Below are 18,479 nucleotides of genomic sequence, written 5' to 3'. Positions count from 1 at the left end.
AACACTTTTCTTTTTGCACGAGGCGCAGTAAGCGCCCTGTTCTTATAAAAAGCTCTCTCGTTGGCGTCAGCGGTGCATGTTTGTTTTTGTTTTCATAATTTTGATAATTTTGCGGAGATATTTGATAATTTCTTGAAAGTTATTATGTTTGCAAAACAGTAGGAACATCATTAACCATATGAATAAACTTAAAACCCCAAAAATGTCGGAAAAACTCGGTTTTGAAGAATTACGAGCAAAGTACAAGGTTTGTCAGTTTCTAACCTTACTATTCGTAAAGTTATTTTATTATATCCCCTAAATACAAAGAGGCGCTACGACCTCGAGTTGCGGAAACCAATACGTTACACCATATGTTTTAATTTAAACATTTTCAGGACGTTCTCTCGAAAGCGTTTGCAACAAACAACATCGATTTGCTGGATTCATTTTCAAAGACGACCAATGAAAATGATAGGAAAGCAGCTATGGACCAGGCTTTTCGAGACAAACTATTAGAGCTGTTAATTGAGGAACCTCATACCCTCGAAAATTACGTTTGTTTCTGCATAGAGTCATGTAGACGACATATGGTAACCCCAACCATGCCAGTAGTTCTACTAGGTGACATTTTTGATGCTCTAACACTAAATAAATGCGAGAAAATGTTCACGTATGTTGAGAATGGAGTCAACATTTGGAAAGAAGAATTGTTCTTCGTAGCTTGTAAGAATAACTTGTTAAGGATGTGCAACGATTTACTAAGACGACTATCACGATCACAGAATACAGTTTTTTGTGGACGTATATTGTTATTCTTGGCTAAATTCTTCCCATTTTCTGAACGATCTGGGTTGAACATTGTTTCCGAGTTCAATCTAGAAAATATAACAGAATTTGGAGGAGATAACAAAAGTACTTTGAAAGATGCTCTAGATGAGGAGATGGTCGTAGACAAGGAGAAAAAGCTGACCATAGATTACAATTTGTACTGTAGGTTTTGGAGCCTACAAGACTTTTTCAGGAGTCCCAATTCTTGTTACAATAAGTTGCAATGGAAAACTTTTGTTGCAGTAAGTATACAAGATCATTTACAATTTTTTACAGTAAATGAAGTTTCTCTTTGATTGTATCTGAAACTCGCATTACATAACTTTTTATTGTGCTGAGGGTTTGCTTTCCCATTTTCTCAAAGTGTAATTGCAGTTGATGCTTAAGAATAAAATATCATTTATTTTTGACAAATATGGTATAGTAAAATTAGATCTTACAACATTAAAAACAAGTTCAGTGTTTTTTGCCAACAAGCGGCATAGAAATATTAAAATAATATTAATTCCGTTAAAATGTCCAAATAAATTTCTATCAAAAATAGAATTTGTGTCAGATGTAGTTAAAAATATTAAAAATGTGATTGAATGAAGTCATTAAAAGATGTCATGTAGATAAACATTATTATTATAATAACCTGGGATCGGAATTGGCAGATTTTTTTACCTAAACTTCGACGAACATAGATGGAAAATGGAGACTGCCTTACGACAATATTTTTAGGTCCATTTTATTTTTTCCTACTAAATTATTAGATTTATGGCAAAATGTGATATGACAATATTTAGTTAGGACAATAGGATCTCTCGATTGGCATTTTTTTTATAGAGGTATCGTGAAAAAAAATCCAAAGACCGACCTACTGTGCGTCGCAAAGTTAAGATAAATATAGTGTACCTGCCTGCCCCCCATTACGTAAAATTTTAATGTTCTTAAGTGTTTTCCCGAACCCCGAAAAGGTCCAAGACCTAAAAGATTTTGTCGCAAGGCAGTCTCCATTTCTGTCTATGTTCCTCAAAGTTTAGGTAAAAAAACTCTACCTATTCCGGTCCCTCATAATAACACTTGTCAATCAATAGCGATGTCAGTTTCGTTTTGTATAATACTAATGGTGGTGACTCTGTTTTCCGGTAATTTATTATAAATTTTTGGTACCATGCCAACTACACTCTTTCTTAACAAAGCTATGTTGTAACAACCTGTTAACAATAAGTTGCAGCACTGTGTATAAACAAATGTACTATTACAAGTTTGCTTTATGTAAAAGTACATTTATTTTCAATAAGCAGTCTACTTGTTATCGTTTTGATGGCATACACTATAATGCTTGCCATCATGGTGAAAGAATTTGTCAATGGGCGTAATGTACTTGTCGGTTGTGCCCAGGATGCGCCAGATGTACAACAAGGGAATAGTAAATCGTGCGGGGAGACTCCTATCTTGCACCCCAACATGCATCAATAAGTAGTTCTTGGTTGTAATATCAAAACTTACTTGACATTATCATCTCAGAGTGAAAACTTCACACGCGTATTTACATTGTTTTACTGACTTTTTCTTAGATATATTATTAAAGTAATATAGCACCTGAAAGAGGTATAGTTTAACGAATTAAATTGCTAACTACAAATATCATGTGTTTACTATATTTTACACCATGTTTTATCTTCATCTTGAAAAATTTCATAGACATCTTGTAAGGTCACAATATACAGAGTTTTTTTTTTAATGGGACAGTATGGGGAAATCCAGAACCATAGAAGATATAAGGAAACTGTCTTAGGACCCATTAGTATTTATTTTGTGCAAACAATTTTAACATTGTCAATTTTTTTGTCAAGCATGAGTTGTCCATGAAAATGAGTAAAATTAATAATTTTTTTTGTGTTGATCGATTTATTTTATGTCAGGATCTTTTCATTGTACGAAATGAAAGAAATCGAGACAGCAGAAGTTTGTTGAATTTCATACAAAATTAATAAAATTGACTATTTTAATCCTGATAGACTTAGCTTCGTATAAGGATGATTTCGTTGTATGAGACGAAAAATATCGGGACAGCAGATGTTGGTCAAATTTAATTAAAGGATTTTTCATATACGCTGTGACTATATTCATAATCCCGCATTACGCGGCGGATGGCTAGGCGGAATGCAATGAATAATGAATTAGGACAGTTTCTTTGCATCTTTCGTTTCAGATTTCCCCTTACCATCCCATTTAAAAAAAACACTGTATACCTACACTGTCCTAAATCAATAAATTTTTATATGCTGTGGATAACATTAATTTTTATGTATCGATGGCTGCAAAGAGTATCCGGTTGTCTGCAAAATCACGACTTTACAGTAGAGCATTTTGAAAGCGAAAACTTGATATTTTGCGATGTCTAATTGGCCAACATTTTGAGCAATCAGGAAATATAAAAAGCTAATGAAGGATATTCAGAATTTTATACAAATTATTCTCTGTTGTAAAATGTAATTTTGCAGATAACTTGTTACTCTATGTTGCCGTCAGTATTCCAAAATTCGCATTAAGTAAAATTTTCAGCATTCTGGTAGTGTACTGTCTGCATTCTCATCATGCAAGTTAGAAGCTGTCGAGCTACAGAAATCTAAGCTGAACAGACTGAAAGCTGTCAACACCGACATTGAGATGCACGAGTCCAAAGAACAACATTATTTTGCCAAATTTCTTACCAATCAGAAACTTTTGGAGCTACAACTGTCGGATTCTAATTTCCGGAGATGTGTGCTCATACAGTTCCTAATATTATTCCAGTACTTGACTTCTACTGTAAAGTTTAAAATGTAAGTTGATGTTTTTAATACTACAACTCCGAATGCAACAAAATGTAGTAATTTTTGTTGCTGGGTGATTTTTAGTATGATATCTATTATAGAAATTCAGATTAGGTATAGCCTGTATGACGGGGCTGCCTGCAAATACGTCAAAGGTTCCAGTAGCCGCTTCCAAATATACTTAACTCAATTCTGAAGCCAATCAATCGATTCTAAGTTTAGTAGCAGTAGAGAGAGAGAGAAAGAAGTCGTCCAGGGCAGTGCTGCCACCTTACTTATTTCTGCCGCCAAGCAGTAGTGTCAGCATTGCTGCGTTCCGGTTTTGAAGAGTAAAGATGCTGGTGAAATTACAGGCACATGGAACTTGTCAACTTATGTCTCAGGGTGACTGGCGCAGTGACAGTGCCCATAAGATCTTTGCGATTTAAAGCTCTCAATGGCACTGCAACTTATGAATAGGCGTGTCGCTTACCATCAAGCGCACGACTTATTCGACCAGTCACTTGGTATTATAAAAAAAAGACTGTTAAAGCATTTAACAATTTCTGTTAAAAATTCATTTCAGGGAATCTCAAGAGTTAAAAGCGGACCAAGCCGAATGGGTAAAAGAGACGACATCTCTGATATACCGTCTTCTTAGTGAAACGCCTCCGGACGGTAAACGTTTCGGCGAATGTGTTAAGCGCATACTGAAAAGAGAGGAGCATTGGAATAGCTGGAAGAATGATGGCTGCCCAGGTAAAGTTTCTTTCCCTTTATTAGTACTTTAAAGCCAGATCAAAATAATAATTCTGGCTTATGTTATGACTCATTACTAACGTGACCACAGACCACATAAATACTAGTAATAGACTGGTTAGTGGGCGGGGTCCGCGTTACCTAGCTTATCACCAGACGGGCGAGTATGAGAGGGTATGAGTGTCAACAGCACGTCAGTTAAATGTGATACTTGATTATTTTGTGGAAAAAATAGAAATAAAATAGTTGTGCCAATATATCATGTCGCGTTTTTAGCCTAAGTTTAAAAAATACTCCGGGAGTGACTTCATTTCATCGGTAAGTACTAAAACTCTGCATTTTCTAATATTTTGAACAATACAATATTATAATTTCTAAACAAAACTATTTTCTTGCAACTCGGTAATAACAATATACATCGGTTGCTAGCCATCGCCACCGGCAAAAGAACAATTCGAATGACGCTCAATGAATTGCTTGCACTAGTGTCGTATTACACTTGGTACTGGGTCCGCGTGTTGTAATCAAATTATCGATATGTAGAAACTCTGTATTTAGAAACCCGGTTTTGGTTTAGTTCAAATTTTTTTGTATTATAGCGGTAGGTACCATTGTGTAAACATAAATTGTTTACAGATATTTAAAAGGTAACAATTTTGATTACTGAAATGTTTGCACCCAACACTTGCAATAGTTTTTTAAAATTTTCAATTTAAGTAAAAACGATATATTAATGGAAATAAAGGAAATATAGATAGAAGAGGTCGTACAGTATCGATAATTTTAAAATGCACGTAAGTTCGTGGAGTATCAAATGAAGACTTTATAAGATTGGAGATTTTCTTTTCCTTATCTACATGATTCCTATCTCCCTACTTGCTTATTATACGTGACCTTCGTCCGCTTGAGTTCTTAGTTTTATCACAAGCTTTTTTTTGTATTTGCAGTTTTTGTATTGATGTTTTTTAGTTTCCCGCCGGATCCTGTTTAAAGGAGAAATGGGCTGAAGCATCAGGCAACAAAAGCTGGGTACCTACTAAATTTAGCACCATTTGCTATAGGTATTTCGTGATGTCACATTAAATTATATACATATGAATAACAACCGAAAAATTCATTAAGAAATAAATTATTTGGTTAATCAGGTAATATATGACATGAAACTCAGAGTCGCATTCACAAATTATAGACCACATCTAAATGTGAAAACATTTCTGAAGCATTGTCAGTTATTTTTCGTCAAGTTTTCATGAAACAAATGATTCGCTTCTTCGCCTTCGGAAATAAGTATCTTCATTTTCTTGACAAACTCGTCGACGTTATCGGTGTAGTCATGTTCAGTCAGTTCAGAAAGAGGTAATTGTTGAACAAATATTAATTGTTGAAATAATATTATTTCAGGGAGAATAAAGATTTGTATGATCACTGTGTTTTAATAGTTCAACCCTTCCAGTGATCGGAATGACTTGAAATCTAGTAGGTTAATGAAAGTATGACGACAGTATAATAAATCATTAATACTGTGATTGCAGCACGCCTGCGTATCTAATATCAATTAATATTTGCGTGTAGTAAAACCTTACGCGTATTTGGTAACAAATGTGTGCGTGTAAAATCAGCTACGCTAGTTCTCGAAGAAATTCTTTTAAATGCCCTTTCCATATACTCCGTGGTTAACCCTAATTATAGCAAGTTTAAAGCAATGCCTAGTTCAATATTCCGCTAGTTATAAAACTTAAGAGGGAGCAGAGGAAATATTCCTAATCTTCAATTTGATTTTAGAGGGGTATATCCACTTTAAAGTTAAAAATAAAATATTGTATGAGTAACTACACGATATATTCAAGCATAGACATTAATCAGAAACATAAAACAATAAAGTTTCCTCGATAGATAAAAATCACGAAATGACCTCTAATTTTCACATTTTTTCGATTTATCCTCGAAATGCTACAGGTTATTAGGACAAAAATTAGATAATTAATTATATTATGCATGATCGACAACTGTCACTACGGATTTTTTTAAATCCCTTTAGTTTTAGAGTTATTCCGCTAAAACGAATGTGGTACTTTTAATGCGCAAAATCCAACATCTCCTGTCGCATGTCGCACGAACTTCAGGCATATATTTGTTTCACAAATTTGGGCGGAGCCAATTTCAAAACTTTTTTGGCATGAGAGCTCTTAATGTCGATATCAATTAAATGTCACATCCCTATCTGTAGATTGTCAACATTTCGCTTTTGTTCCAAGAAGTTTATGTCCATAGGATTCTTAGCTTTTATGTGACTAGTAATAATAAAACCTTATTAGATCCAAATAAGTTTATTTTTTTTACCAAAAGCTTTTTATTATTGTCTATTATCGTTTGATAATTTATAACCAATCAAAATTATGTTATCTTAGTACTAATATAAGATTACGTTTTCAAATGTGTGCGTGTGGCGACACTGGTTTTGATATAAATGTTGCTTAATGCCATTTCCATTCTTTTCTTTCTTCCGTGAACGTGACCATTATTTTTGTCTCTCAGAGCGGTACGCCTAGCGCCTGTACATTTATGGTTTTAAAAATAAAATACACGTTTAGGATAGTTACATAATGTTTAAAATTAAAAAAATCTTTTGTAGTCTGGTGGGCTGGCTTTATATGACCATTTTTTTAGATTAATTTCACATGTGTATTATTTTGTCAATGCGGAACATTCTCAAGTATTTTGGGGACAGCGGGACACTAAGATAAAAGCGGGACTATCCCACTCAAAGCGGAACGTATGGTCACGTTACCCATGACGATCCTGAGGAGTTTAAGATCAACAGTCAACTGCTAAATGATCCCGGCTTATGAAGGTACTTATAGGTATATAGTATAGATGATAAGTATAAAACTGCAGGCATTTTTTGTGACCTAACAAAGGCGTTCGATGTAATTGAAAATGATTTATTAATTCAAAAGTTAGCTGTGTATGGCGTCAACGGAGTCGCCCATAACCTATTAAAGTCTTTTTTATCAAACAGACGGCAAACGGTTCAGGTCAGTACAAACGGTACAACAACTAGGTCAGCGGCTGGTGACGTCACCATTGGCATCCCACAGGGATCTGCCCTAGGTAATACACTATTCCTGGCATTCATCAATGATCTGCCATACTTTATATCAGGGGGTCTTGTGGTTCTATTTGCGGACGATACAACCGTTATAGTGTGTGCTAAAACCTACAACGAGTTGGAAGAAAAATTAGCCTGCACGTATGAGCAGCTGTGTGAGTGGTTCTCTGCGAATGGACTTATTCTTAACGAATCGAAATCAAACCTTATGTTGTTCTCAGGAAGAAATTCTATAACAAAGCCAATTATCACCTCCATTGTTCCATTATGTAACACCTGTAAATTCTTGGGTTTAACGCTAGACTCAAATTTGAACTGGAAGTCACATAATTATACAAACTCTATGTCAAAAACTTGGAAGTGCTGCATACGCACTGAGGAAACTGCGTCCTCTTGTCTCCAATGTGGTATTGAGGCAGACGTATTATGCGTATTTTCATTCGTTGATGTCTTATGGCATCACACTGTGGGGTAATTCAACTGAGTCGATTAGGGTATTTATTCTTCAAAAACGTGCACTAAGAACAATAGTAGGCATAAAAAAGGGTCAGACCTGCAGAAACCTTTTTAAGAAATACAATATAATGACCATGTACTCACAATATATTTATGATATAATAGTTTATGCGCGTCAAAACTTGGCTACTTATGAGCGACGTACAGGCGGAGGCCGAGCGTTACGAAACGCGGGAACACTAAAATCCGTTGCCCACCGTACCGAACTTGCAACTAGAAATCCGCGGGTAATAGGTCCCCGATTCTACGAACATCTACCCACAGACCTGAAAAGTGTTAGAAACGATGCAACGTTTTGTACCCGACTAAAAAACCTTTTATTGGATATTGAATTGTACAGTGTCGATGAGTTTCTTTTGAAACAATTTTAATTTTATTTTATTCGACAAGCAGTAGTTATACTACTTTATTTTATATTCATTATTATTATTATAATTTTATTACTGACGATCATAGTTATCCCTTGACATTGTATTTCCAATTGTAATATTGTGACATTGATAACATGAAATAAACGATTCTATTCTATTCTATTCTATTCTATAAAACTTTATTTCCGCAGAGTTTCAGAAACCAAAGCCACCGCCACAGTCAGATTCTCAAGAGGAAGTGAAGAAATCAAAAAAACGCAGACGACCTGTCGGAGACATTGTTAAGGAGTACGAGAGTCAAGACAAATTCTATATGGGAAAGTATGTACCTATGTATCTTATTGTCAACATCTCCACCAATTAAATCACGTGATTTCCGAACCATGGGTGTGAAAAACTCATGCTACCGCATTTGAAAAAAAAAATGGAATTATCTATAAAAACTACACTACATTTTTTTCATTGTGATTTTTTTGTGTGAAGTTAATATAAAAAAGTACGTGTTTTTAATTATTTTTTGTGGTGGTGGCCATTGAAATTTTTTATCTTGCGTAAGTAGGCGGTGAGGCAACAAGTTTGGGAACTTCCGGTGTAGTGATTGTGCACATTTTCCTTCAAATCGTATGAATGTCCGGTTTATGACATATTGTATTATAAGCTCATTTTTCACATTTAATGCATGGTGATTGATTACTTATGCATGGTATTTTAATTTCCACCAGAAATATCCCTAAATCTGTTGTCATTAATAAATTTCCCATAGAAATACAATTTTTTTTACAGTAATGAACTGACGAAGCTATGGAATCTATGTCCAGATAATCTAGTAGCTTGCAAAACCAAAGAGAGGGATTTCATGCCATCTTTAGGTGAGTATATTTTGTTTAAATTTTGTCTTAGGCCCGTTATGTACAGATGGCAGCACATCGGGTTACACATTGACAGATTTTGTTCCGTTGCACTGGAAGCGATATTCGAACAAAAGTATATATATGCTGTTGATTGTACCAAAGCGGAGTGGACAAAGATGTATTCTGTGCTGGGGCGGTGAATATACCTAAATATGCCAAGAGCTTCATGATAAATTTGTAAAATAGTCTCCAGAATATACATATTATATAAATATACACACCGATACATTTAATGGAACAATTAAGAATGAAAATATAAAATAATAAAAAGTTAGAACATTTTAACATTGATTACATCAAAGTTCAAATGAATAAACAATACTAGTGACGAAACGGATAGTGATATGGCCGGATACCGGATATCCGGCGAGCACTTAGGCCGGATAACGGCATATCCGGCCGCCGGATACCTGACCCACTGCCGTAAACATGTCGCGACCAGTTCACCGATGCAATCGCCTTTAGATTCCAAGAGTAGCGATACAATCGCCTTTAGATTCCAAGAGTAGCGATGCAATGGCGCGTTTGTATCGATGCAGTCGCGCGCTTGCATCGCTGCTTAAAATCGCGCGCTTGCATCGCTGCTTAAAATCGCGCGCGTGTGTCAAGGTAGACAATTAGCGACTGCATCGCAGCTAAAAGTCGTGGACTCCTATACGATCTAGCTCATACAAAAGCACTCGGTCTGAGAGCACTCGTATTATGAAAACCCGGCTTAACGATGATGATGGTGAGTAATTGTGCATTGACTGAAGAATCGTTCATGGTGACGGGCGCCGAGACCGTGGGCGGCACGCGTCGCACCAACAACGGCGGCTGGGGCTGGCGCGCGCTGCGGTTGCTGGCCCGGAGGTCGCCGCACTTCTTCGTACACACTAACAACCCTATTGGGCGGTTGCCTGATTATCTGGATGACATGGTGAGATTTGTTTATTGCATTAGCTATTTTAATAGCACTAGCGATCCCTCGCCGACAAATATTTTGTATTTGATGACAGCGATGTGTATCCCATTGAAATTGTGTTCCTTTGAGACAGTCTAATTGAAATTGTGTCCTTTTGAAAATTCGAATCGTTAAAATTGTACACCTTTCATACAGCGTCTTGTTAAAATTGTACGTAAACCTTTAAAATGGTCCATTAGAAACAGAGCTCCGTTAAAATTATGTCCCTCTGGATATTACATAATAATTATTATTAATTAATATTACCATAATGTTATCTATGACCTCGTACATAACATTATGGTACGCAATAAAGTATTGAGTGTTCTCCCGTTAGAATTATAACAGTATCCTGTTAAACTTGCTTTCCTTTGAAATTGTCCCTTTCAAAGCTTCTCGTTAAAATTGTGCCTACATGGAACTAAGTTTTCAGAACACATTTTAGAGTGTCGACTCCATAGTAGCATTTAGCCAGTCACAAATCTTTATTTCCACGTATTAAGAGCGAAAATGACGTTGTGGGTTTTATATGTTGTTTAAAATTTTGTTCCGCTAAAATACGATTTACAGCCCGTTCCCACTAGTCGGCTGTCGGGCCCAGATCTTGATCGGGTGTCGGCGCCTCTGTACACACTAATCGGGTTATCGCCAACGGTCGAACCTGGTGCCAATTTTTAACACTACGCTAGGCGCCTGTGCGCGATGGATGTCGACGAAGTTCTTGTTGTGATGTATTATTATTTGAGAAGAAAATGACAAAAGACAGTTAAGGAAAGAAAATATTGGGTGCACCTAATCCTAAGGGAAAAAACAATGGGTAGCGGAGAGCGGGTTGTGGGCCCCAACATCCGACAAATGTGAACATCGTCATACTTACTCATAGGCGAGATCCAACACGATTTTTTTTTTCGGGCGTAGAGGGCGAGCAAAACACCTGACATTTCTTGTCGACGCCGACCCAAAATCGATTTTAGACAAGTGTGTGTAGCTTCATATAAAATGCTCTGCCACTGGAACATCCGATTAAAATCCGGGTCAGGCAGCCGACAAATGGGAACGGGCTGTTACAGTATCTTACGTTCCTTGGATGCAAAATAGCACAAACAATCGACAGTTGAGGTCCACCTGCATTCCCACTGCTCCTTACTTTGCAGTGTAATGATTGTGACTTTGTAATTTGGGTATTATGTCTTATACCCTAAAGGTGAAACGTGTCACGCGCGAAGCCCAAATGAAAGCTGAAGCCAGCTCCAATGGGGAATCTTCAAACAACTTATCGGATAAGACTTCTAAACAGGTAAATTCACTCTTATTGCATATATGAATAACTTTTAATTTTTTTTTTTCGAGGTTATCATTATCATTTTGTTTAAAATTAATTTCAGAAGATCGGTTCCTGGAATTCTGTAATGTATTAACAATTCATGTATTGTAGTTATTCTATATCAGTATGTTAACATTCCACGTAGAATTGTCATTTAACTGGTAATTGTAGCATACATTGTACAGTCAGCTTCAAAATTGTCAAGGTGTTAGACGTCAAAAATATCTGCACATCCAAAGAGGTCAACTGTCAAAACTAACATTATTTATTTTTTAATTTTCTCTCTAGGTTTTTTTATCTCATTTGCCGTAAAATCTGCCGACTCGATCTGTAGTTGAGGTGGTAAGAGCGCTGGCCCCGGTATGGCAACAGGCTGGTTCGAGTCCGGTCAGACTGAATGAATTTGATGATGAACAAACTAGTGGAGTATTTTCACAAAAAAAAATTAACTATTAGCATCCTAGTAAATACATTGTGGTTCAATAAGATAAATATTAGCAATTACAGTGATATTTCCGAGTGGTGTGCCGTTGTGCCAAACCCACAAATCGTCGTTTTAGAGTGAATACCTTGTATGTGATTTCTGTTATTTTTCAGGACTAAGATAAAAATGTGGTTTAAAATGTAGTAAAAGCAATAATGTTTGTAGTTAGCATTTTTTAGTTAGTTAAATTATACCTCTTTCAGATATTATATTACTTTAATAATATATTTGAGCAAGAAGTTCATAAGTTTTTCCTTAAAAAGGGATCAGTAAAATCGAACTATGTGAAAACGCGTAAACGGTTTTACTCTATAGCGACGAATTACGAAATCACAAATACAACCACAAATTCTTCATTAACACACAAAACTACAACATAACTACAAAATTGTTTTGATAAGTTCAAAGTGCACTTTTAAATTCTTTTTAGTCGAAATTTCGATTGCAGATATTTTAAGCGTATTGAGTATGAATATTTTTTGGATGTAGTTATTTTTTATAAGTTTGACTGTTTATTTTGTACTTGTACTGACGAACGATTGTAAAATAACTTAATTGGTAGAGAAGAACTGGTGACATACCTGGCGGTGAATAATTTAATTTCTCTGTCTTCTGACTTTTATTATCAATATCTACATTGATGACTTTGTGCAGGAGCCCAACGAAGAAGAGATTACTGAGGAACAAATGGAAGCTGACCTCATAAAGGAGGGAGACACTGCCGATATTGAACAGGTATGCTGTCCAGAATGTCTGAAGAAATTGACATGAAAACTTTGAACTTTACAATTTTTGTTAATACACATAACTTTTTTGTTTTTCTTTATAATTGAAATTACAGGCACGTGGGACTTGTCAACTTATGTCTCAGGATGACGGGCGAAGTGGCAGTGCCCCTCAGATCTTTGCGATTTAAAGCTCTGAGTGGCACTGCAACAGTTGTGGACAGGCGTTTAGCTTACCATCAGGCGCACGACTTGTTTGTCCCGTCACTTATTATTATAAAAAAAACTTAAATCAAAGCAAAGAACCAAGTTTTGTATATAGAATAGAAGCCGTGGTAGCCTAAAGGTTTGACCTACAAACCTCCGCCTCTCAAACAGAGGCCGTGGGTTCGAATCCGGGCTTACACCTCTGAGTTTCTCGGGGTGCGAAATTTAATTTGAAATTTCCTTTCCTCCTTTAGGTTTCCTCCACCGAAAAGCTCTTGGTGTTTCGGTGAAGGAAACCATCATGATGAAACCTGCACGTTGAAGAAGTTTACAACCCTCAGAAAACGTGTGAAGTCCTCACATTGGCCAGCATGGCGGATTATAGCTTAAAACTGTCGTCAGCTGAAACCCGTGCCCAGCAGTGGGATGTATTAATACTTAAATCAAGGCAAAAAACCGTGGGAAACTCGAGTATTGTATTTTGTAAATTTAGAATAAAGCACAAATTTTAAACGCCATACAAAAACATAGTAATATTCTTGACGATTGGTATCGATTTCAAAAAAGAGAATGAGAAGAGATGCTACGCAATATGCTATGGAATATTAATTACTTTGTCTAAAACCAACGACGTAGATAACTTACAAAATTTGCCCGTAAATGATTATCACTAATATCAGGTTTCTTACCACGGTACGACTTTTTTTATTTTCCCGATATTTCGGAACGGTTGCACGCTCCATGGTCACGGGTTGACGGGTTGAGAGTCAACCCGTCAATATCGGGAAAATAAAAAGAAGTCATACCGTGGTAAGAAACCTGATATTAGTGTTATTCATTTAGTGAATAACCACGAAAATCTTAAAATCTATATAAAATTTGCCCTTATTTTTATCCAAAAGTACCGGCACGCTGTGATGGCCGTTTTGACGTTTGTCCGTTCAAGTTTCGTATAATTACGTTGAAGGAGCTAATTGCTGTAAGTTGTTGTCAATAGCGACGTGGAATAAAATTTATGGAATGTATAATTTTACGACACAACTCGGCATCGTTTTTCGAAATTCGAAATTTTTGAAAATGAAATCTAATACGAAAATTATAAGTATACATTTTTATTTTCGTTTTATTAAAACTTTTCAATCAGCTACCCCTTGTAATGCTAGTTATAAATCTAAAAACTTATAAATGCGACTCGCATTTGATTATATTTTTTTCGATAATGAATTGACATTTCACGTCACTATTGTAATCTGTCAAAACGGCCATCATAGCGTTCTGGTACTTTAAAGGTTTTTTCCAAATTTGTGAGGACTGCTAATAAATATATTCATTAACTTTTTTTCTTAGGTACCCGACTCAACACACGCCGGCGAAGACGATTACGACAAAACAACCCGATCTCGTATCACCACAACGCTGACATCATCACAGCTTGAAGCAGTATCCGCCAAACTCACCGACTGGAAAAAACTCGCCGCCAAACTAGGCTTTAAGACTGACGAAATACAGTTCATAGAGACAGAGAACGCTACTGATCCAGCCAGAGCTAAAAATTTGCTACAATTATGGTTCGATGATGACGAAGACGCGTCTGTAGAGAACCTTCTGTACATCATGGAGGGATTGAAATTGGTGGATGCATGCGAGGCCCTCAAGAACGCAAAATGACGAAAGGCTAAACGTTGCAAGCGACTGGTTCTGTGGACAAGTGGTATTAGTAATAAAAATAATATATAAGTCTTTTTTCTTTCTTATTTCTTTGATTACAAGACCCAACACTGACTGTAGCGAAATAATAAGACAAGCATGATAATTCCATACAAACGTAGCAGCGCGATTTGTATGTGTGCACGCACGCTGCTCAACGTGTGCAGACACACACATTCGCACAATCTCGCGGTGCACTTGCGTCGCAAAGCGCGGGTCGCACGCGCCATTCATTATAGAATTGAAGCGTTTGTACGATGTTTAAAATATTTCTGTGTCAAATTTATATTTTTTTATCGATATATATCTTTATGTATAAACAAACTCGTATTTCATTTATATTTTATTGATCATACTTCCATAATCGAGATACTAATACGCAATGCTAGTATTCATAAAAATTCAATATCGGTATTGCATTTGACAAAGATTATATCAGTATAGCACGGTAAGACAGGAATATCTTAATTTTTCCAAATTATATTTTGCACCCTGTAGAATAATGTGGCAACCCTACACACTGAACGACGCATCTCGTTGCGCAGATATAAACGCCCTGTTGCATTACTTGTCATTTACTATGATTATATGCTCTGGCCACATTACCAAGTTAAAACCATTCCATAGTTCCAGTTCATTCCATTACTGTATTATTACACTCTTTGGTTAAAACTAAACCGTGCACTACAATAATAACATAGTATAATAAGAGCAAGTAGGCCAACTCCCTCCGATTCGGCGCTTATATACCTACACTTCGCTCGGAGTGTATGGTTGTTGCATAATTATTTTAGTTGTACCTACACATTGACCTACCAACAAATGGACGTCGGCTCTAATACAAAACCATGAAAAAATGTCCGAAGTTAACCTATACAAAGGTAGTAGTAATATAACGAAATATAAACAAAACAAACATTTAATTTTAATTGTGACGTCATTGCAGTGCTGCCTAATTTTGCTTGCAACAATTTACGGGCCCAAAAACACCATATTCAGCTTCTACTGGAAACTTAATAAAATGCATCATATTTAGCTTCGACTGAAAATTACTTGAACACAAAAAATAATAATTCATTAATATTTACCATAAAGGCAGCTCCATTACTCTTGTGTTCAAGTACTTGGTACTTGGTGTCGATTTGCGGACACCAGCCCGTTACACCAAGCCAAGTACTTGAACACAAGAGTAATGGAGCTGCCTTTATTGTAAATATTAATTAATTTTTTAGCGCGAACCCGACGTCCATTTGTTGGTAGGTCAATGTACCTACAGGATGTAATCATATTTTGAAAAAAATAATGTGTTCTTCACAGTATTCGCGTGCTATATTGAATTAACCTTTATTAAATGCGATTGGTACTTACGTATTGATATTTTTTTTTGTAATACCAAATGACGGGACGAACAATTAAGTCGTCCGCCTGATGGTAAGCGACACGCCTATCCATAGCAGTTGCAGTGCCACTTAGAGTTTTTCTTAGGCGCATTGCCACTGTGCCCTGAAACATAAGTTACAAAGTCCCATGTACCTGTAACTGCACCAGCACCCTTACTCTTCAAAACTGGAATGCAGAAATGCTCACATTACTGCTTGGCGGTAGTAATAGGTAAGGTGGCATTGCTTTGCTGGACAAGCTTTCACAAGAAGCTCTACTGTGGAGTATGATAATGAAATAGAAATCAAATACTGAATAATTCAGAATTTGAGGCTCTCGTGTTCAAACTGCCGCTAAATCGACAATAAACACGTGTAGGTAATTTGATATCAATTTTTTGAAGCCCGATCGATCGCTTCATTTATATAATTAATAGCACATTACGACGACCCGCACTATGCAACACGAGTACAATGTGGTCTGTGAGTACACCGCACTATATTCTAAGTATTTTTTTTTAATTTTTCAAATAGTATTTCCTCGATTCAATCTTTTTCGATTTACGACAGTATTTTGGGTTCCAACGACCAGTGGCGGATTTGCCTCGGGGCCCAGTAGGTCCGGGTCTAGGGCGGCCAGATTTTAGGGGCGGCCAATTGTGACAAAAAATTCACTGATGATAGATAACAAGAAATAACTCAAAGTATACCTAAATATTCTAAAGGCTCACGCACATTATGGCGGGTCGGACTGCACCGCATCGTATAACAATAATCTTCCTAAATCACTTTCGCACATTTTATGTATAAAATATAGATATGTTACAGTGTCTAGGGTGGCCAAGACTGCAAATCCGCCACTGGGTATAACCTTCAAATAATAAATCTGTTGTATTTTAGACAAAGGATAGACTAATTCCATTTGCGACTAAAACTGACTAATTCACGACTTTTTGTGGGCGCAATCAGATCTAAGCCCTGGTCCTGATCCAGATCCTGAGCTATGATTTTCGTGATTCAAAAATGGTGCCGCCGGAATAAGCTTATATGTAGTGTGAAACATCGTTATAATTTTAAAATGGCGTAATCACTAAATCTGTATACGACTAGAACCGACTAAATCACGACTTTTAGTTCAAGCAGATCTAAGCTAGGTGCTGTAGTTTTCGAGATTGAGGAATGTTGCCGCTGAAATAACCTTATTTCGGCGTGGACAGTATAAGACCATTACAATTTTTAAACGGAGCACCCACTAAATCTAGTTTTTGCAGCTAGAACCTGACCAGTCAAAGTTCAAAAACTAGAACATGGTCACGCTGGAGTAAGATATCAACCTACGCGAAATAAACCCATTTAACAATTATCTAAGAAGTAAAACTTCCTTCAAACCCACTTGAATATTTGACGCAGGCACCTAGGTACTCCTGAATAAATTTGGGATGTGCATGTTTTATTTTGCCCATAAAGCTCAATTTATGTTGGGCGGAACGGAATGGAAGCAAATTTTTGTAACGATATTGTACATAGCATAATGAAGTTTGTGGTCAATTGTGTAACGTGCAAACTAGATACGAGCCAAAATCTTCCGCGGAATGCGCGAGCATTCTCGAACATGCGCGAGAATTCCGTGGAAGATTTGGAAGAAGGTTTATGTGAATCCACAATAATTAACTCCAATTATTAGCAGCGTTTAAGATTTACATCCTCGAAGAATTTGAAGAATCTCATTGTCGTGCAATATGTTTATCCATGCAAAATAAATTTGAACTGCAAAATTTATTGCATTTCTACATGCTACATTCCATTCTAAAGATTAGGAAAAAAGGTTTCCACAGGAACGGTCGGGAGCGCAAGATTTATTCAACCATCCAACAATGTCGGCCGCGCCGAAATTATAACCTGCAGCATTTCCTCATCGCCGCTGAGTCACGCCGTGCCCAAAACAGAGCTTATTACATACAAAGATTAAACACAAATCTTGCTCGAACGATATAACGCTTAAACGTATCCGTCTAAAGTCTGCCCTGATCGCACGGCTGTCGTTGCCAAGATGTTTCCACAACCAGGCAAGCGAGATCCTCACCGGTGTTTCCTCACAGTTGGTGTCGAGAGGCAGCCGCAGAAGCTCCCCTTCGGGGATAGTCCAAGCTTCCCTGGTCGAGTGATACTGTTGGTGTGTTTACAGAATCGTGGAATAGTCGCTGCACCGAAATTAGTTCGAAACGAATGCGTCAATGGGTAGTCGGGGCGAGAGTTAGTGCGCGCGCGGTCGATCCCGGAATATGTATATTTTTATGATTCGATACGCGCGAGATTTTTTTATAATATTAAAAATATAACAAGGAAGAGTTGGCGTCATGACGATGGGTGCTTACGCGCAGGGGTGGAGCTCTATGGAAAGGATGCACTGGATTGCGTACACTTGCACGTAAGTATGATTTTGTGTGTAAT

General features: G+C 36.8%; 1 protein-coding gene across 2 annotated transcripts; it reads left to right on the top strand.

The window, feature by feature from the left end:
* The first annotated feature begins 197 nt into the window (after positions 1-197).
* Positions 198-14,702, top strand: LOC113234081 (THO complex subunit 1). Of its 2 annotated transcripts, XM_026469326.1 has the most exons (11): positions 198-247; positions 378-1,052; positions 3,364-3,623; positions 4,180-4,352; positions 8,540-8,669; positions 9,132-9,217; positions 10,015-10,178; positions 11,407-11,499; positions 11,588-11,608; positions 12,665-12,745; positions 14,290-14,702. In XM_026469326.1, exons 1-11 carry the CDS (start codon positions 203-205, stop codon positions 14,608-14,610), a joined length of 2,049 nt encoding a protein of 682 aa, XP_026325111.1. In that variant the 5' UTR covers positions 198-202; the 3' UTR covers positions 14,611-14,702. The 2 variants fall into 2 exon arrangements, with proteins under 2 accessions (XP_026325111.1, XP_026325112.1); XM_026469327.1 differs by lacking the exon at positions 11,588-11,608 and having other exon boundaries at positions 14,290-14,700.
* Positions 14,703-18,479: the final 3,777 nt, after the last annotated feature.

This window comes from Hyposmocoma kahamanoa, unplaced genomic scaffold (genome assembly GCF_003589595.1).
Source record: "Hyposmocoma kahamanoa isolate Upper Pololo Valley unplaced genomic scaffold, ASM358959v1 81, whole genome shotgun sequence".
NCBI lineage: Eukaryota > Metazoa > Arthropoda > Insecta > Lepidoptera > Cosmopterigidae > Hyposmocoma > Hyposmocoma kahamanoa.
The sequence above is the reverse complement of the archived record's forward strand: the minus strand, read 5'-3'. Positions and strand labels throughout refer to the sequence as shown.

What these genes read in the sequence shown, in the direction of transcription:
- LOC113234081 (XM_026469326.1), top strand. Translation starts at nt 203, where the DNA reads ATGTCGGAAAAACTCGGTTTTGAAGAATTACGAGCAAAGTACAAG. An exon ending in AATGGAAAACTTTTGTTGCA is followed by an intron (nt 1,053 to 3,363) that starts GTAAGTATACAA and finishes TAAAATTTTCAG; the next exon opens with CATTCTGGTAGTGTACTGTC. An exon ending in CTGATTATCTGGATGACATG is followed by an intron (nt 10,179 to 11,406) that starts GTGAGATTTGTT and finishes TATACCCTAAAG; the next exon opens with GTGAAACGTGTCACGCGCGA.